The sequence below is a fragment of the Zalophus californianus genome, chromosome 4 (genome assembly GCF_009762305.2).
Source record: "Zalophus californianus isolate mZalCal1 chromosome 4, mZalCal1.pri.v2, whole genome shotgun sequence".
Taxonomy (NCBI): Eukaryota; Metazoa; Chordata; class Mammalia; order Carnivora; family Otariidae; genus Zalophus; species Zalophus californianus.
In genome coordinates this window covers 137,426,460-137,447,929 of record NC_045598.1, presented here as the reverse complement: position 1 = coordinate 137,447,929, position 21,470 = coordinate 137,426,460, and the positions used below count along the sequence as shown (strand labels likewise).

Below are 21,470 nucleotides of genomic sequence, written 5' to 3'. Positions count from 1 at the left end.
TCATAGTTGGTTGCATTTGCCATTAACTATTAATGTTTGCAAGTTAGTGTATTTCTCTAGTGAACTCATTTAAAATTCAACCCATATGATGTATAATGATTCTATAGCAATACCCATTTAACCTAACGATGTATGAACGCTAATTGTTTTTCCATTCTTCCAAATGGCTACAATGAACTATGAATCATGGTAGCAGTTGCTATTTGTGTTTGGAGCACAAAGAATGTATCAGGCACCGAGTTCAGATATTTGCATGCGTTTCTCATTTGATCCTCTCAACAATGCTAGGAGAAAGATATTATAATTAGACTAGATTTACGGATGAAAGAAAAAGATGCAGAGAAGTGGAGTAGTTTGCCCAATATCCAACAGACCATAAAGTGTGGAGTTCAGTTTGAATATAGGTCTGTCTGACTCTATGTGCCTTGCTCGTAATGCCATTCACTTCCTCCAACAATCTGTTCAGATGCATTACACACACCTTCACCATCTACATATTGTTTTTAACAAGAAAGTGATGTATGTTACTACTGCCTTTGAAAATAAAGAATCCAAGACTTTTTTCTCTTCCCATTTTTCTTTGGCATTTGTTCTTTAATTAATTACCACATGTAACTTACTGACTACACAACTGTAGGTTAAGTACAGAGATTTACAGAAAGAATTTTTTTTTTTACTTGTATGTTTTACTTGGATAGTAAATATTGGTGCAGAGATGGCTAGAAAACTCAGGAACAGTTTCTCAAAAGGAACTGTGAGTATATGTATTCTTATATGACTGAATATATCCTCATACATTCATATCACAGCTAATGGGGTAAATGGAGAAAGTGGCAATTACCTAGGTATTTTACAGGAAAAAACCCATTTGCATCAGTTATTTGGATATTTTAAGAGTGATATATTTTGTCTGGCAATTACCTGAATTTTCTCATTTTTTTCTTTTTCCTTTGTGTTTGTGTGTGTGTGAATCTGAGCAGTATCTTCTTTGAAGAACAAAGAGCACCAAGGAGAATGGTACAATCGATACTAGAGATTTAATAGTCAGATTAGATCTTGGATTAGATTAGACTAAAGCAGCAGAGAGGTTAATTGCACTTAGTAAAATATGAACTAGACAAACATATATAATTATTTCCCTACTCTTCTAAATATGTAGTCTCCACATAGATCAGAATCAGTGATCTTACAACTCTTTCTTTGGCACCTTCTTTTTTCATGTCATAAATTAAGCTCCTCATCCTTTTTTTTTTAAAGATTTTATTTATTTATTTGACAGAGAGAGACACAGCGAGAGAGGGAACACAAGCAGGGGGAGAGGAAGAGGGAGAAGCAGGCTTCCCGCCGAGCAGGGAGCCCGATGTGAGACTCCATCCCAGGACCCTGGGATCATGACCTGAGCCGAAGGCAGACGCTTAACGACTGAGCCACCCAGGCGCCCACCTCATTCTTCTTTTAATTTGATTTTGGCCCGTGTGTGTGTGTGTGTGTGTGTGTGTGTGTGTGTGTGTGTGTGTGTGTGTATGTGTATATTGCGTTTGGTAGTTTGACTGCTTTGGGGTCCTAGAGCCTGAGGTCAGATTATTTTCTAAAAGTCAAATCTATCATCCTATTTAGAAATACTTTTGGGTGCTCTATCACTGTGATTTTCTTCTTGAAAGAGGAAATAGATAAAAAGGATTTTATTTAAAACACTTGTATACTATATTAGCTTGAATTTGGACCTTAAAAATGGTTGATGAATATAGTTGATGAATATGTAATTGAAGATTCAACATTTACATGAAAAATAAATCTCACATTTTTGAAAATCTATTTTAACATCCCAGAAGATCACTGATATGAGGTAATGTTCTAGATATTTCTGCTACGATGATGTAATGTTAATTGGCTTAGTACAAAAATGGATTCAGTCTACATTCATTCTACCCACCTCTCCCCCACCAAAATTATGGTTTCCTAAGATATAATGACCAGGGAAGGTTTGAAAGACTGATGTTTGAAGAGCTGAAACAGCATACTTTTCCTGCAGGAATAGATATCAAATCAAATTAAGGGACATTTAAGAAGGTCAAAGCTATACAACCCATCACTGGGTTGTACAGAAACATATGAGGCTCTTAAATTTCAATTTGATTGATTCTTGGCAAAGCAACTGTGACAAGGAAAAGAAATTGGATGACTTGAATCAGTCCTTGTGATAAAAACTGTAATAAAAGCAGTAAATTGTACCAATCTGAGATCTCACCTTACCCTTGTTTCCAGTTAAAGCTCCTGCCCAGTTTAATGAGAATCCCACTATATCATGCAGGGTTTTGTCCTTTTTTTCTTTCCCTCTGATGAAAGACATTCTTACAGTCCTACATGGAAGTTAAACTACACTGGTTTACAGGAGTGATGAAAGCACTTTATTCTGTTTATATTTCAAGACTTTATTGCCTACCTAATTTTGAGTATTAAAGGATATCTTTTCTTAGGCCCTCAACACTACCAGGTAGTATGAATAAAATGAAAGCCTAAAATGATAGCTAGATGGCTGGGACTTAAGTGAGAGAGAGCCACCTCAGACACTCAGGGGAGTCTGTTCATCTGGCTGAGTAGAGTTCTCACAGAGGGATGACTCTTCCGTTCCCTGTAGCCTCCTGAGCTGGAAGCAACTGTCATCTGAGGCTACCATGATGTTCTCTGAATTATGTCTGCAAAATGGCTTCCTCTGGCATCTAAGTAATTTAAATCACTCGCCATTACTTTTTTTTTCTTCCCATTACTTTTTAATTGTTTTGGGGTGAAGACTGGAAAAATACTTTCCATCCATTCTTAATTCAGCCAAAACTCATACTTCCTATCCAGACTAATTATTGCATTTGTGGGCTCAATTTCTAGAATCAAAAATGTTTTGGTTATCAATGATAATGATAACGGTTTCCTTTTTCACTTTGTTGTAGTGTGTGGCTTTTCTCCAGAAAATAAGACCTGGTTTCTACTTCATATGAATTTTAGAATTAAGTTTGTGTCTTGTGTCTTTGCATTGAATAAAATGGTATGAAACTACAAATACAGTAAATTACCTACTATGTTCTCAGTAAAAGCAAGAACTTTCAGAAATGGAAAATGCAAGACTTTTATCACAAGCGCAAAATAAAAAAAAACCTGTCATATAAGATTCAGATGACTTTATCTTATTTAATAAGCCAGTTGACCTTTTCCCTGAATGGACCAGTGGTTTAGATACCAAGGATACAGAAAATGAATCCAGAGAAAATCCTATCTGTCAATTACAAGATGGGGCTGGCTGTCTTCATATAATGGAACACGTTAATTTACAGAAAACACTGTGAAGAAATAGTAGGATTAAGCAGAGACCCCACAGCAATTTGTGTGACAAGCCCTAGATGTTAATCTTGATAGAATTCCTCTATCAGTCTGAAGACTTACTAAAAGTTGAAAGCATATTTCTTGAAGAGTTTCTTTGTAAACTTCTACTTCCTTGGAATGGTGTGAAGTTTCTCTGCATTCAAAAAGCTCCATATTTTTTTTTAAAGATTTTATTTATTCATTTGACAGAGAGAGAGACAGCAAGAGAGGGAACACAAGCAGGGGGAGTGGGAGAGGGAGGAGCAGACTCCCCACTGAGCAGGGAGCCTGATGCGGGGCTCGATCCCAGGACCCTGCGATCATGACCTGAGCCGAAGGCAGACACTTAACGACTAAGCCACCCAGGCACCCTCAAAAAGCTCCATATTATTGTTTTGGTTCTGAGTGTGTTCTACAAAATACATGCTACTTAGTTACTAGCATCAACCGTGAATAAAAGTATTTTACCTTGGTGTTACTGCCAAATATTTCTTAAAGTTCCACTGGATAGAATCTTTATCTGGATAGTATACAAACTGCACTCATACTGGTCTCCCTAAATGTTTTCTCAGGAAATAAATGGTACATAAATCATTAATAGAAAATAACTATTTCAGACAACGGCTACAAAAACCTCATAGAAGGGCAAGCATTTTGCTTGCTTCCAAAAACCTAATGAGAATTCCAGGATCTCATTTAATGAAACTTTGTAAAATGCACCGTATGTAACATTTACTTAATAGCACACTAAAAAGTCAGATTTTAAAATCACATTCAGTAGAGTTTTATTTCAGCCTTCCATTCAAAAACTGAACATTACATGCTTCTGTAATTGGTATAGTGAATGAAAACTGAATAATCAGTTTTTCCTTCTGACTGAAAATAAATCGTGACTTTGCTAGTCACACTTAACGTGCCAGTCACCCTATGTTATGGAGAATAGAGTGAACAAATACATCTTTAAAAAAATAGGAAATATAAATATTGTTAAGGTTTAGAACCACCTGATATTAAAAATATTTACTGTAGTAATGTTATTCTTGAGTAGCTCTGGGAGGATGAGGGAGTAACAGAGCCTTGGAGGTGAGTGTGAAGCACCTTAATGTTACCATGTCTGCAGTGGGATCTTCAGCATCCATTCTTGTTCTCGAGGAATGAAAGAAACCCTTCAGGTTAATCCAGCTAGGGGACAGAAATTGCTTTTTTGTTTTGGAAATTAAATGCTACTTCCTCAAGATCTGCCAGGTAAAAACTCATTTTCTGAAATAGGATTCATCAGATCATACACTGGAACTTGAATTAGTATAGTTTTCTGCAGGGAACGTAAAGCAACATACAAAGCGAGTATGTAACACTCTTGAAGGCTCTGCATTCTAGTCAGCTGGCGTCATCGCGGCTACAAACAGGATTACAAATATAAAAGACAACTTAGTCTAAGGCAACTGGAATCACTAGCCCTTAGACTTGGAAGGAACACTTGAAATCATCTATTATTATTTTATAGATGAAGAAATCAGATTAATAACCTTTATTGCTTTGAAGGCTCCCTTAGGGGGTGATCGGTGGTGGGGTGATGCTGGTGGCAGGGACAGAATGGAAAATAGAAGTGGGAAAGGGGCGTCCTAAATGAAAGTGATGGTAAGTTTTTAATAAATCAATGTCTTTCTTCAATATCAAAATCTTAAAAAAAAAAAAGTAGGTATAGAGTAAGAGTCAAGAGCCCAGATGCTGGAGCCAGATTGAGTTCAACTTTTCTTTTCTTTCTTTTTTTTTTTAAGATTTTATTTATTTATTTGACAAAGTGAGAGGGAACACAAGCAGGGGGAGTGGGAGAAGGAGAAGCAGGCTTCCTGCTGAGCAGGGAGCCTGATGCAGAGCTCAGTCGCAGGACCCAGGGATCATGACCTGAGCCTAAGGCAGAGGCTTAATGACTGAGCCACCTAGGCGCCCCGAGTTCAACTTTTCTCTCCACTAAATGTACTAACGTCGTTTTATGCTACAGACTGGTATTTCTGCATACTTGAAGTTGTTTGTTTCTCTCAGGTAATACTTACCCCTTGCTGTAGCTGTGTGGATAGTTTCAAAATGGCACTAGTTAATGGCACAACTATGATTGTGTGGTTCCCTGGCAAAATTGAAGAAAGCCCTACCACCTTTATTCTTCACAACAGCAGGTAATCAACTCTCTCTATTCAAGGAGAAGGAGCCAAGAGAATGTTTCCTCTACATTTATATGCAGTGTTGTTTTCTTTTTCCCCCAATGGAAAGAATATGAATAGGAGCTGAAGACTTATGCTCTCGCTCAGGATTTTTTCAACTTTAAACAATTTATTAAACCTGAACAGTTTATTTACCCACAAAATGGAGACAGGATATTGTTGTAAGGATTGAGTTAGGTGTGTGTTGGGAAACTGAAATGCTGTACTGATATAAGATATTGTTAGTAAAGATTCTTCTTCTATCAATTGATCTATATTCTTGAGTGACCTTTGAAGTTTTACCGGGCTTGGCTATAGTGAAATATTGTGGAACATTGTTTTGTACAATTCTGCCAGCTTCTCTTAGTTCATCCTTAACTCATTCTCATCGAGTCAACGAACACAGTCAGAGCTCCTGCGATGTCCAAGAGAGACAGAGTGGTTAACCAGGTGAACTCTGGGATTTGACTGATTTGTCTTAAATCCTGTGTGTGACTTTTCCTCTCTCCCTTTCTCACCTGTGAAAACGGGGATGATAATACCCCTCGCAAGTGTTTGGCATAGTCACAGATCCCTGCAGAGTTCAGTACTCAATACATGTTAGCCAATAGTAGTAGTGTTATTGCCAGCCACAGAGGTGCTATGGGGGAGACAAAGTAAGTGGAACATGGTTCTATCCTAAAAGCCCTCAGCATAGTTGGATTGAACACAGAGAAATGTCGGCAGCAAAACAGGAAGTAAGAACAGCGCATGATGAGGAAGCTGGAGTGCAGGGTAGTGAGCGCTAGATTTGAAACCTCGCTCTGCCCTGAACATTTGTGCCCCAGAGCAAGTCACTTAACTTCCCTTGGCTTCTGCTTTCCTTTCTTGTCAGGTGGGGATAATGAAAGCTGTTTGGGGGGTTGCCATAAAAATTAAGTGGGGAAAAAGAGCGTAGGGAGCACATGAGACATGTAGATGGCTCATGTGTAGTAGGGAAGCAATAGATGACCAGGAAGATGTTAGCAAAAAGTGCTATTTGATGATATATGGCCAATTCCCACATTTACTGGGAGACAGTATATGTGGGAACTCTTATTGCTATAAGAGTTCATAGGAAGGAAAGATCAAGAAAAACTTGACTTGGGAAAGCTGCTACTACTTGCTTCAAGGAGAGCAAATGCTTTCTCAGAAGCAATTCTGAGAAATCCCATTTGGCTTCTTAGCTGACGACCCTATGTATTCCCCCGTCACTTCTAAAATTTAGCAGAAGGGATAAAACGTGTAGTTTTCTGGATAGAAAAACTTCGGGGCTATTTGTTATTTGTCAGGAATGACAGTTTCCCCTTGCAATTAATTTAGATGCATAAGCTTTCTTTCCACCAGGCAAGCAGGACACAAAGTCCTGTGCTCTCTGCAAGTTACGTTTTTCCGCATTTCTTCTCTTGCGTACATTGTAACATAGCTTGTGGCGATTTGTAACCAATACAGACTGCAACTGTGAACACTATTTTAAGATTTCATTTTAAGAAAAATTTCAGTGAGCGAAATCAAGTTCTTTCAAAGCTACTTAATTCCATTTCTTCCATGTTAGCCCTGAACTTAGAAAAAAATTTTCATCCTAAATACTGAGTTTCATTTTCATTTATTTTTTCTACTCCTAAACTTTTTTCTTTTTTTAAGCCAAGTTTTTGGTTGATAGAGAGATGCAGTTCTTTTCTCTCTACTTTGTGTTTGGCTAGGTATTTCAGAACCCTGCTAGATTTTCTTAAACGAGGAAACGTCTACATTATCTTTAAAGCTGAACTTTCCTACCGGGTGCAATGTATTATGGACTTGTGAGGATTTACATTGTTTTAATGCTTTCATATAAAGCTCCTCCTTTGTCATTATTCTATGTTTATGAGAAAGTAGGCGTCTATCATTACCTGTATTTTATGGCCTTTAAATGAAAAAATATTGAGTATTTTTATATGGAGATTGCTATAATCAACTGTATCTAATTTGAAAAAGGACTATACAACACTTGTAAAATGTAAGCACATATTAATATGGCTGCAGTTATGTCAAAAATATAATTCCTAGTTTATGTACCATACATTTATATGAAATTTTGGAGGCAAAATATTTAAAATGCTCTTTTCTATTGGTAGTCAATTATCCTCCTTTCAGCCTTTCTAAAGTCAGATGCCAGATGAATGCCAATTTGATTTCTTAGGATATCTTTATTATTCTAATGATTACATTCTGCTAACATCTTCCAGATTTATATTGACTGGTACCTGAAACACTATTGATTGAAAAGGTGTTACTGTCATGAATGACTGAAGAATAATATGAAACTCCTACGTATCCATAGTCTTTTCCCACCACAGTCATCAAAGGAATATTACATTCGTACTGTTTGGCCCTAGTGTCTTTGTTGTGCTACATCTACTAATGGATGGAGAGGAAGAAGGCTAAATTGATCCAGATAAGAAGGTACCCGGAGTTATCTCTGAAAGAAAAGATCTAACTGGAGGAAGGGTGTTGGAAATGGAAAGACAGCAGGAGAGTGCCAGTTAGGGAAGAGACTGAGGAAGCAGGGGGGAGGGATTTCGCAATAGCCAAGTGCTCTGGAGATCCCATGAAACTGATGGATTAATAAGATTGTAAGGAGAAGGGCGCCTGGGTGGCTCAGTCGGTTAAGCGTCTGCCTTCGGCTCAGGTCATGATCTCTGGGTCCTGGGATCGAGTCCCACATCAGGCTCCTTGGTCTGCGGGGAGCCTGCTTCTCCCTCTCCTCCCCACTTGTGCTCTCTCTCACTATCTCTGTCTCTCTCTCTCTCAAATAAATAAATAAAATTTAAAAAAAATTAAAAAAAAGATTGTAAGGAGAAGAGACTCTGTGTGGTATGTGTGTGTGTGCGCTACATGATATAATGCCCCCTTTCCTGCTCTCTTGTTTTTCTTTAAGAGAGAGGGAGGCAGAGGGAGAGGGAGAGAGAGAGAATCCCAACAGGCTCCATGCCCAATGCGTGAGCACCTGCCAAGGGACTTGGGCAGATCTCACAACCCTGAGATCATGACCTGAGCAGAAATAAAAAGTCAGAGACTTAACCCACTGAGCCACCCAAGTGCCTTCCTTCCTGCTCTTTAAGAGAACTTAGTGTAGACTTTCACATCTTAATGTTTCTTATTATTTCTACTGAATGTGACAATTTATGTAGCTGAGCCTTACTAGGCAGACAAGAACGGTCAATTTTATTGGAGTTTTATATATATTTGAAGTAGGATGAGACACGAAATATGACGGTGAAAAACAAAATGAGAAATAAATGCAAGAAAAGTGTACTTTTAATTTTGGCATTGCCCAGAGTGCGTTTGTCTTGGAGATATACTATACTGGTAGCTGCGTCATAAATATAATATTAGCTCTCCCTCTATCACAAAGAATCGAATAGTGATCATTTCTTAAATTCCAAGTAATTTCTAGTAGATTTATTACTTCATGTGGAAATTCACAAATCACGAAAATTTAGATGTTTATTTTATTTTTTTAAAGATTTTATTTACTTATTTGACAGAGAGAAACATAGCGAGAGAGAGAACACAAGCAAGGGGAGTGGGAGAGGGAAAAGCAGGCTTCCCATGGAGAAGGGAGCCAAGGACTCTGGGATCATGACCTGAGTCGAAGGCAGATGCTTATTGATTGAGCCAGCCAGGTGCCCCTAGATGTTTATTTTATTTTATATTTTTAAAGATTTTATTTATTTATTTGAGAGAGAGAATGAGAGAGAGAGAGAGCACGAGAGGGTGGAGGATCAGAGGGAGAAGCAGACTCCCTGCTGAGCAGGGAGCCCGATGTGGGACTCGATCCCAGGACTCCAGGATCATGACCTGAGCCGAAGGCAGTCACTTAACCAACTGAGCCACCCAGGCGCCCCTAGATGTTTATTTTAAATGATTACTTTTATTTAGTGTTTTCATCATCTATTTAGGGAGTCTTGGAAGGAGATTAATTTTTTTTTATTACGAAGTACTTAACAGGTTTAATTAAGCCTCATAACATCCATGTTAGGTGGCATTTAGGTGGCATTATTTTCCCCATTTCATATTTGAGAAAATTGTGGTATAGAAACGATAATTTGCTCAAGGATTATCTGATAGTGAGTAGTGGGGCAGGCTTCAAAACAATGTCCATCTAATATGCAACCTACCTTTAATCTGCCAGAGTGCTCTCTTTCATGTAATAAGAATGTTCCTGACCTAAGCTTTTTTTGGGGGGGTGGAATTTATAGTACTCTTTTTAACTTTCATAACATTTTGCATTCTTTTGAGCTCCATGACAGTTTGCTTTTTTCTATTATACAAAGTGTTCCCCTTTTGTTTTTAACTTTTGGAAGCAGCTTTAAGCCAAGTTTTCAGCACGCATGAACATCTGGGCTTGGGTTGCTTTGTCTAAGGTGGGCTTGTACGGTTGCTCGATGGGGCAGACTCAGAGGGTAAAGAATGTCAAGGTGGTGCTGGTAAGGGGCAAACATGGAACCAGCAGAACAATTTGTATTGAATTTTTACGTTTTCCTTTTCAACCCTCTCATATTTTGTATTTCTATTTGCGGGGGCACCGCTGCTTTGCTCAGCAATTCTCTTAGCTTGATGGCTGCCATCTTGGGTCACTATTCCCCACCCTTCCCTTAAAGAAGGTTGGGTTGGGGAAAAAAATGAGTGGGGACTGACTGCAAGAGATTAAACTTTGGATGGGTAAGTTGCTTCTTCTCAACTGGCATTTATTTAAGAATTTTAAAGAGGAATCTTGGGTGGGACCTAAGCACAAGTCTTCCAAAATATCAGATACTGTTGCCCAAGCAATTCACTCAACATTTTATTTCAATTTATTATTTAGGAAGTGTTTTTTTTAAAAAAAAAACCCAAATGACTCAGTTTCTGTGCTCCTTGTTCCCTCGTTATTCATTCACTAAATGTGCATCAGTACATGGGTAAAATATCCAGGCATTCTACCTAATGACACACAATGCTAAGGGTTCCATTTATATAGTATTTGACAGATACTAATCATTTTCACATTTGTTTCCTTGGTTCTGGAAAGGACCCTCTGAAACAGACAAGGCAAGATCTCGCCACTTTACAGATGTTGCAACAGAGGCACAAAGAGAAAAAGGGACCTGACCAAGGTTGGCTAGCTGAGAGAGTCAAGACTAGAGCTCAGAGCTTCAGAATCCTGCTCCTGGGCTCTTCCAGCAATGCAACACCGGCAGCATGTGGAGAGGGATGGAGCTGTTAGGGTTTAAGTCCTCTATTCTCTTGAGTCCAGAGTTGCAGAGCTGGTCAAAGGAGGGAAATCACACTAGAGGGCCATGTCGCTCCCTGCACTGTGCCGGGTACCCCACTGGTCACCAGCATTAGGTTTGATCCAAGTGTGGTTCTGGACCAGCAGCGTCAGCATCCCCTAGAAGCTTGTTAGAAATGCAAATTATTGAGACCTACCTCAGAGCCACAGAATGGGAATCAGAACCTCTGGGGGTGGGAGCTGAGTGCTACCGATGCTCAGTAAAGGTTGAGAAACGTTTTAACTAAGGGATTCCCTGGCTGGATTTGTTGATAGAGGAGACTAGTTAGATATTTCAAGTTTGTATCCTCTGGGTGGATCATAGTACTTCATAACTGATATTCTTTGTGTAGCATTACGTACTGTCTTGTAATATTGTAGGGTAGATAGTAAAATTTTTAAAATTGTGGAGACTTCCAGTTATGGTTATAGCTCCTACTATTGGCATTCAACTTTTTTGTATGTACAGAATCTTGTCTTCTACAAAAGACTAAATTCCCCCAAGCAAGAGAATCATGTTTATTTATGTTCTCATGATACTTAGTTTCAGAAGAGAATTGGTGCTTGTATCTATTTTACTTTGGTAAGTCTTGTCATTAACTACTAATGACTTTGGACTAAAGGCAAATATGTTTCGTGTACGACCTCTCTCATGTGTGCATATTTGCTTATAGGACTTACAGGAGTAAGTGCTCAATTTTATTAGTTTTATTTTTTATTACTATATATTTTAGGCCATTATATTTATATAGAGTATATATCTAATACGTATTATATATATACATATATATATATATATATATGTCTTTATTAGACACATATTCTGGCCCTGGCCCTGAAGCTTACCACATATGAACTTGACTGAGTAAAGTCTTTGAGCTTAAATTGACTCATTTTAAACAGAGCAACATGTATACTATGCCCATATCATAGGGACTATGTGAAGATTAAAAAGGCTAGAGGAAGTGAATATTTTCTAAGAACTACAAGGTCCAGTATAGATAGATCATGCTATCTAACATTTCTTTTGAACCTTTTATATTTTTCAATCTTCTATGTTTGTCTTCTCTCTTTTTTAATATAAAAGGAAAAGGTGAGTCTGAAGTAGAATGAAAAAACTTTTAAAATGACGGGAGTTTTGGATCATGTAACCTGTGCATCAAAAGACTAGAATTGACTCTGGTAATTTTTCGTGTGTTTGAATGGTGATAATGAGAAGGATGAGAAGGATGCTAACTGGCGCTTCTCAGATAAAGCGGCAAGACTTAAATTACAACAACAGATATTAGTGTTGGGAATGACAAAGAACTTTGCAGTCTTAAGGACAATATGTTTCGGAGCAAGGTTCCAAGGGAGCCTACGATAACTCGTGTCAGCTCAACTGCCTGAGGAGGCTCCCTTCCCATGGGAGTCTGGAAGTGATAACAAGGAACATCTTGATGAGATTTCCTGGTGTCCGTTTTGCAATAGTCAGTTTATTGTAGGTTGAGCTTTGTCACGTGAGTTAAGCTTCTGTCTACTAGGATACCGGAACTGAAAGATTATCATTAGGTTCACCTCGAGTGGTGTTACTGAATGGAAATCAAACTGGGGCTGTGGTGCACAGGGGTAGGGTGGAGGAGTCGGGGTGAGGTGTGGGGGGGTGGGTGTTGAAAAAAATCTTCCAAAAGAGGGAATAGAGTGCTAACAAAAAATTAAAGCTTAAAATGCTCTCTCATACAAGTATTTGTGGAACTAGGTTTAGATAGAGTTCATGCTTTTCTTTTTATCCTGATATAAAGACCTGCAACTTGAAAGGTGGAAAGATTGATATTCTGATGATCTATTGTTACACTAGTTACTTGTTCTGTGGATGGTGTACAAACTCTGACATCAAAAGTACAATTATTCCAAAAGAATAACTGCTAAATAAGCACTGATACAGGCATTGCTTTACGATTTTGCTTAAAAAAAAAATCAGTCCCAGGCAATGTTCTTTTTAATGTACTATACACAAACTGTTAATTATCTATTTCTGGTCAAATTTTTTGAATTTTGTAATTTTTCCAAGTACTAAATATTATAAACTGGAGGTCGACAAAATTACAAATGAGAAAAATCTTAAAATTTTTGTTACGGTTTTGTAGTATAATGTATGGCTGCTTCTCTTAAGTACAATTCCTAGAGAAGCTATATTTCCAGATGACTAGCAAAATGATTGCCAAAATGCATTAATTAACCTTTATATTCACATAAAAGTGTTTTGTGAGAACCAATGTACACAAAATGTTATCTTTAATCATGGCTAATAAAAATGGGTTATATAAACACAAGTTTTACTACTGCAAATGTCTCCTTGACAAATGACAGGACCTGATTCCTTTATTAGATAATTAAAAATGTTTCACAAGGGATTCAGAGCCTTCCTCCTGTCTGCTTGCTTTTGCGGTAATAAGGGGAAGAGTCTTGAAGTAATACCGAATGATTATACTAAATGTGGATGCCTGGGTGGTGTATCTCTTTTAGTTCTAGATTTATTTTATAAAACAAAATATTAAAGTTAAATATCTAGTGTCTATGGAAGGAGGTAAGGGTCCCTTTTAAAATGTGATAACCATGATGACATTGATTAGATTAAGTCAAGATTTTTTTTTTTTCTTTCCGGAACTGGTCATCATGGTGTGTCCACATCAGATGTCCCTGCTCCTCTCTTAGCTGAGCCTTCAGACAGCCCTGTGCGCCATACATTACAACCCCCAAGGTCTCATAGCTCTTGTTCCCCCAAAAGCCTAAATCAAAGCAATTATTTTAATAAATCCCAGGTTAGCAATTAAAAGTAGTCATCAGTTTGAAGGTATCTCCTCTTTAAAGTGAGTCTGTGCTAAGGATAAGACCATCTCAGCCTCATTAGACAAAATGGCAGTCTCACAGGTTTGACTGCCATGGTGGGAACACCTCTGACATGGAACATTTATAAGAGTAGCTGGTACTGGTTAAAGGGACAGATTCTGGAACCAAATGGCCTGGGCTCAAGTTCCATATCCAACTGTGTGATCTTAGGTAAAAATCACTTCACCCCTCTGTGCCTCTGTTTCCTCATCTGTAGAAGTACTTACTTTTTAGGATTATTGGATGATTAATATAACTAATAATGTGTAACGTACTTAGTGCCTAGCATGTTATATATGCTATATAAGGATTAAATCAATCAGTAAAAATCATTTCTTATAGATACTTTAAAATTTATGTCTATGCTGGAAAAATGAATCTTGAAAGAGAACAGTGGCAGAGGAAAACTGTTGATTGACAATAACAACAACAACAAAGGAATGGAAAACCTTGAGGCTTAATCCAACCTCACATTGCATAATAATATATCCTACAACCCTAGGGCCAGTTTTATTTGGGACTATGATTTTAGTGCCCTATTTGGGATATGTATTTCTAATTTGAGATTATTTTATGTATAGTATAATTTTGTAGGATAGCATTTCCAGAAATGTGGTAATTCACCCCACTGCATGGGAGCACTGACATATGGTATTTTTGGTGCTATTCTTTGAAGACCAGTTTTTTTTTTTTTCCTTTACCTTGACTTTCTTAAAAAGTTAGTATGGAATAATGGAGGTCCTTTATTGGCTTAAGTAAGGAGAAAACATATACATAATCTGTTTTCAATTATGCAGTCATACTCAATAAATTATCAATAATTTTCTCATGTGGAAGAAATTCTCTGTTAGAATAATTTGGTAAGTAACAAGTATGGGCTATGTTGAAAGGCAATTTTAGTGCTGTTCAATCTGTTTTAGTTTCTGCAGTATGTGGAGTATTTGTAGCGAATTATCTATATGGCAAATGGGATTAACTATAAGGCAAATGGAATTAGGCAAATTTTAGATTATCCCATAACTAAAAGGTTGTGAGTTGAACTCTTTGTTCTGCACATTGTTTTGTAAATAACAGTAAGCTAGCAATATTGATTTATCATCTTTCTCGACTGTACCACAAGCCATATTCATTTTTCTTACATATACACACACACACACACACACACACAGCCAAATTCTCATTTTCCACATTTCTCTTGAAGGTCTTCTGCTGAGTCCTACAATATGAATATATTTTTAAAAATCTAATTAAGAAAGAGTGATGGCAGAGAACACATAACTCCCAGAGGAATAAATCCCTAAGAGTACAAAGGGGTAAGTGAAATATTTTGTAAAGATTGCCATGCATTTGAAAATATTAAGACCTAACACCAAAGCTTATTATGGGAGGAACACATCTATCACAATTCTCTATTTCTAAAACTGACATGTTCCGTGGTTAGAATCAGCATCATCTGGGAGTTTGTTAGGAATGCAGAATGTCTGGCCTCCACCAGACCTACTGTATCAGAATTTGTATTTTAATGTAAATCACAGATAATTCATATGCACATTAAAGTTTGAGGAGCACAGTAATATGAAACTATTAAATATTTTACAGATGGATTATAGTTACGTGACACATAAGAGAAAAAAATCTCTGCCGATGCAAACAGAAAAAATCTACTTTTGATGATCCTAAAAATTAGTTTATGCTTGTTTTCGGTACCCCCTCCTCAGTATCACTTTGTATCTACGTTTTAACTGCTAGCCTGCAAGCTCCCTGAAGGTGGACACTGACATTCGGGTATGTCCCCAACATCTTCAGCACATTTTAAATAAATGAAGAAGTAAACTATGTTTTTGTTTAATTTATTCCTTTATTTAAACATTAAAACATTCTGTTCCTAAATAATTTTGTTATTACTACTGGCCATTTTCTACCATTCATCCACTACAAACTCCCAAAAGTAACATAAATAATATTATAATAGCAATGTAATAAAACTAGAAAGTAAAATCGTAAGAGAATGACTAACCAGGGTTAACACCCATTTCCACTCATTTTGTCAGTCTCCTTGAAAAAGTGCAAAAACCCTTTTTATCCAGTAGGGTAAAGCATGGCATTAATTTATTGAGTAAGCAATTGAATGTCCCAGACTAAAAAAAATTTTTTATTAAATAGTATTTGAAACTGGGTTAAAAAAAAAAAAAAATCAATCACCTATTTCTTTAGAGAACTAGATTGCCCTCTAGTGGGGTGAAAGCTAATGTGGACTCTAAGGTTTTCCAATTGAGAGAACCAGGAAAGAGAACCAGCCCTCAGTTCTGGAAACATCTGGGTCATCAGCTAATTTGGTATTTTCTTCTTATGTGGCAAATTTCTTGCATTTTTCATATAAGGTCACAGATCCTGTGACAACAGTATAGTGTGTGTTTCTCCAAGAAACAAATCGAAATTGGTGTGAGCTGGAATGAGGTTTCAGCAGCTTGGGAGTGGCCACACCCAGAGCAGGTAGCCACCTGCTCAGGGCCAGTGTCATCCAGCCTTGTGAACAAGGAGCTCCTGAGGTGGAATGTGGCATATAGTCAGTCCTGTTCAGTTGGAGTAAAAAACAGTGGTGACTGATAAAATCAGGAATTTTCCTTAAGATGGTCTGGGTTCATTAATAACAAAAATGCTCAATTAAATATGTGATTGATTCATCTCCCATTTCATTTTTAACTGTACAGATTTAACTTGAAATTCTGGATGATAGCAACTACTAGATATTCACAGAATTAAGTAACTATTTTGATCCTACATTGTAGGGTAGAAAACTATTTTATTGCGTGAATCAGCTTTATGCACTCTGAAAGGACTGACAGGCACTCAGGAATCTGGCAAAATGTAGCCTCTTGCAGCCTTTTCATCACAGAGAGCAAGCGTGGCCCAAATGGCCGAATGCTTATTCCACAATCTATCCATTAATAATTTTAAAAATCCCCAAAGTAAGTAAATGTGTTTTTAGTACAACAAATAAAATCCTGCTAAAAATGTTAATGACTAAGAGCAGACGCAATCGTTCTAACAATAAAAATAATCCCCTCCCCCTTAGGATAGAATAATTTACTACAAATCTGTAGGTTACCTCACAAAACCATTGCGAATTGTGACTGAAAAAAAATTCCAGACTTTAATGTTAAAAACCATTCAATCTTATTTATTATTTTAAAATATACTTTCAGAGAATTTTAATGTGTAGATAAACACCACCAGGTTTACTAATTTATACCATCATGTATAAATGTATTTGGGCTACACTGGGTCATATAGTGCTTATTGCAGGCTCAGCTTACTCAGCTGGTATTAACCATATATATAATTAATTGATAAGCTACTGCTATTTCTCTTTCAGTTTGATCTTGCAATCCTGACCAAATTCTCATTTTTCCACTTCAGGTTATTGATATATCCATTTAGAAGGTGCCCACTTCATTAGAATAGATAATGGGGAATACTATATGCACCTAGTACAATCATGCTGAATAATTGTTTAATGAATCAGGAAAAAGCACCCGCCCTGGTGATTAATTGATTATGCTTTGCAACTGAAACGATTTCAAAATCCATTATTTTAGTATTGTAGAGGTTGTACTTCTCTTCATGATTTGCAAATACAGCTTACTCATGGCAGAAAGGACCCTTGCATTTGTCATATTTTGGGTGGGATTTTTATTAATGGGATGGTGGCTACCATTTCATGATCCAGGTTTCTGTGCAGGATTGAGACTGTATCAAGAATCAGCAATTGCAAGAACAGTTTCAAAAAAAGAAAGAAAAGAAACAGTTAAAAATTTGTGCATAACCTATATATATTGATTAATAGATATGACCTTATGGAATACACAGTGAAGATCATAATATCTCAATTATATATGCATAATTTTACCCATTGCAGTCACAAACAATGATCTGCGGAGAATTTTCCAGCAATTTTTGGCACACAAACCCTACCCTTAGTAAGCACCTGCACATAATATCCGACCCACAAGAACATATGTAATTCAGGCAGGAACTGAAAATACATTCGCTTTATAATGTAAAATGAACAACAGGACAAAAAATTCTTTTTTTAAGGGGTAGGGGAGAAGGAAGGGAAGAGTAGAAGGAAGAAAAGTGAGTGCAACAAGGGTTAATAATCCTTAATCAAATTCAATCGTTCAAACCTTTTGAACAAATAAGGCCATTGAGTCATTAAGTAATAATAATAATTTGAAATAATACTGATAATGATGAGTTTGTAGCCACCCTCCTGCAGCAGAAACCTCTCGGTGGGGACGCAGAACGCAGAGCGAGACCGCCCCATCCCTCATTCTGAGAACCTTTCTGGACTTGCGGGTGAATCGCGAACTGTGAGAAGCGGGGGTAGCTCAGGACACTGCGCAGAAACCCGTCTCCCGGGCTGCACCCGCGGGGGCGAGCGCCCAGCTCGCGGGAGGGGAGCACAGGGCGCGGCGCTGGGCTCTGCAGGGCTGGCAGCGCTCCACGCGCCGGCTCGCCAAGTGCGCCCCCACCCGGCCAGAGGCTGACTGGTCCCAGCAGCCGCTGGGAGGGGTGGGGCCGAGCCGCGCCTTGCTCGATTAGCGAGGGTCACTTCTGGAGAGACTATCCAAAGGGTCTACGTCCCAGGAAATGATAGAGAACCCGGCTTGGGCCGAGGGCTTCAGCTGGGGGAAAGTAGCCTGAACTCCGCGGGCTGTGGGAGGGCAAGAAGAGGAAAACCCTCCCCGCACCACTGGGAAGGGGTCACCTCTGCGGTCTTGCCGCCGGCTGGGGTGGGGCCGCGCCTTTGTATGGCCGGGCGGGGCTCGAGCCAGCTTTTCTGCAGAGACACCCTCTTGGCTGGGAGGGGCTCGGCGCCAGCTCTCAGAGCAACACCGGGTGTCTGCGCCAAGCGAGGGGGTGTCTGGGCTGTTCCGGACTGCAGGGCTGAAAAAAAAGGGGGCTCTAGGACTGCAGACCATTCAACCGCCCCTCCCCAACTCTGTTTCTTCGCCACGCCTCGGAGCCCGAGGTCTTCCCAGCACCGCGGAAAGGGTGGGGCAGGGCGGAGCTGTGCAGAGCGAGCCCTGTCCATCGCTTTTTCGCTTCTCCGCATCCCGCACCGGGTCCCGGGGGAGGTGGTGTTTCCAGCAGTCACCAGACCTCGGGCCTCTCCTTGCCTGTCCACCCCGAGGGCCACCGAACGCTGGAACCATGGGGCACTTAGAGGCGCACAACCGGCTGGGGATCTCTGTGTCTCAACTGTTTCCCTGATATATAGGTTAAGCCTATGAAAACTGCCATTATTTGGCCCTGTTTGCCCTAGAAGACGGGTATTTCACGTGGCTCAATTTAAGAAGTTGGCCTCTTTTTTATCTGTATTATTATATCTACACTTATCTAGGTTCCCAAAGCTTTTACCCAAAACGATCAATGAGCTCTAAGAAGCCTTCGCCCGCGTCAATGTCTAGTCACCCTATGCAATGTGGTTTTTGAAAAAGAAAAGGGCTAACCCACTTTTTTCCTTCTCTCCGTAAAACAGAACAATGAGGCCAGGGTGGGGAAGGCAGGAGCTATGGTCAGATCTCATTCGGAAGCCGAGTCGGAGTCAGGAGCGACAAGCGCGGGGCGTGGCGCTGCTGTCCGCCCCACCCCCCCAGGGCTGGGCTCCTGGGTGTCGCGCTGCGCTCCCTACCCGGCCCTCTTTCGGCTTAAGCTGCTGCACCCGGCAGGGGGGAGGAGTGAGGGCGCCGGCGCCGCTTCGCACAGGGTGGGGCGGTCCGCATTGTGCGCCCAGCGCTGCAGGTGCCTCCCCCTGGGACCGCTCGTCCTCACACAAAGAAACCCCACCCCAGCGCCTGTGAAACCGCTGTCCCTCCACCCCTCCCCACCGCGCGCTTCCCCGCCCCTGCAGCTGCCCACCCGCGCCCTCCATGCCCTCCCCGACTTCCTTTCTCCTTCCCCTCCCTTTCCCTAAAACAAAGGAGCGTAGCACCCCATCCCCCGCCCTAACCTCCCCGCACCGCGCCCCAGGACTAGCGGTTTTTCCGACGAGACAATACCATAAAATTTGCCCCGTTCTCCACCCGCCCCCACCCCCCCGTCTCCACCCATCTTTCAAACAACCTAGAAGGGACCGATTTGACTTCGCATTTTTCTTTTTCCTTTCCGCCGCCTCCCTCTCCTCTTCCCCATTTTCTTTTTCTTAACTAGAGAAGAAATAAAGGATGTTACAAAGCACTTTCCAAAATGTCCCTTAACCCCATTTAAGGCAAACAGTAAAGGTAGCTCCCTCCCCCAACGACTGAGCCCTAATTTTAAACATGGAAACAGAACAAATTCTCTTCCCATGGGAGGGCAACTTACCTGCTTCTACCTTTCAAAAGAAAATTTTAGTTTTAGATTTCCAGGGACCCTCTCTTTGCCCTTCCCAAACCCCCAGAACTGCCTTCGTCCTTCCTGGTTTCTGTTTTATCATTAACGTCTTTTTCTTTATAAAATATTTCCGAATGCCTTCAAAGCTCTAAGAGAGAAGGTGAGAGGTGGGCTCCAGGTCGAGCCGAGGGAGAACGAGGCGCGATGCCTTACCCATTGCTGTTTTAGCCATTGTAGGGATGTGCAGATGCTGAGCGGTGGCGAAGGCGAAGGGTCCAGCTACAGCAGCGGAGAGAGCGAGAGAGAAGACTGAATAAGGCACTGAGTCTGCAGAGTGGGACCGTGCGAGAGAAAGAGCAAGAGGCAGGAGCCCATGAATAATTATCACTCAGAAGCTCAAGCAGATTGGCTCCCAAGGTCCCCTGACATGACTCCCGCAGAGTCAGAATCTCCAAGCATTAAATATTGATCGGCCAATGGTGCTGGAGTACAAAGTACCAGAATGCAGTTTGAAATGGAAATCAGTCCTTCCCTGGCAGCTCCCCCCCGTTTTGGGGGCCTGATAGTACAGTCCAAGTAGAGTGGAGGCTTAGCCCAGAAGCCTCCTAAGAGCTAAGAACTGGACTGTGTCTACCTGGGAGCCAGGATTGACTTTGTTCACACATGTTTTATTGCACAAATAGACATAAAAAGGAAAAAGGATTTAGAGCTTTGAGAAGTCTTCACAACTTGCTGACTATTGGAAACATCTGTTTAAACATTGTGGTTTTACTTGTTCATGTTTTCTCTTTCACCTCTGGCCCTGTTTTGGTAGTTTCTGGTCTCCCAGGGTGACCCCACGTCTGGCTATGGTGGTAGCCTGAAACAGAAATGCATTATTGCCCTTTGTCTCTTAGCACAGTTGGACTCAGATGTCTCGGACTCTTGAAGGTCTCTCAACAGAGTGAGGCCTGGTGTTTTCTACTCTTGGCACAGAAGGAAGGGGCTGTCTGGGCTGTTGGGAATAGGGACAAATAGTTATGGTCTACCTGGAGACCTCATGGAGGAGGATGAGAGTCAGCTTCCTGTGTCTGTGTCTTGTCCATCTGGTTACAGGGCAGAACCATTGGTTTGAGCATTGGAGGAACCATAGGTGGATAATGCCATTCTGCCTTGGAGATGTAAGATTATGGGGATTGAAACCTCAGTGACTTTTGCAAGTCTCAAGGAGAAACCTTTATATTGAAAGCTTTGTGTAGATGAAAGATGTGATCTGGAGCATGATTTTTCAGAGATCCAGAGACTCCATTGATAATAGGCCAAAGAAAGATGTTTTCAGGTTTCAGGCTGAGAGCAATGTGGTGTGTGAGGATCTCCCAGATCAG

The 21,470-nt window shown here is 40.0% G+C and overlaps 1 protein-coding gene across 1 annotated transcript in view; it reads right to left on the bottom strand.

The window, feature by feature from the left end:
• Positions 1–20,668, bottom strand: part of STMN2 (stathmin 2) — a 49,755-nt gene extending 29,087 nt beyond the window's left edge. The window contains exon 1 of the mRNA XM_027580541.1: positions 20,320–20,668. Coding sequence (XP_027436342.1) covers positions 20,320–20,338 — 19 coding nt within the window. The 5' untranslated portion in view covers positions 20,339–20,668. The remainder of the gene's footprint in view (positions 1–20,319) is intronic.
• Between the last annotated feature and the right edge of the window lie 802 nt (positions 20,669–21,470).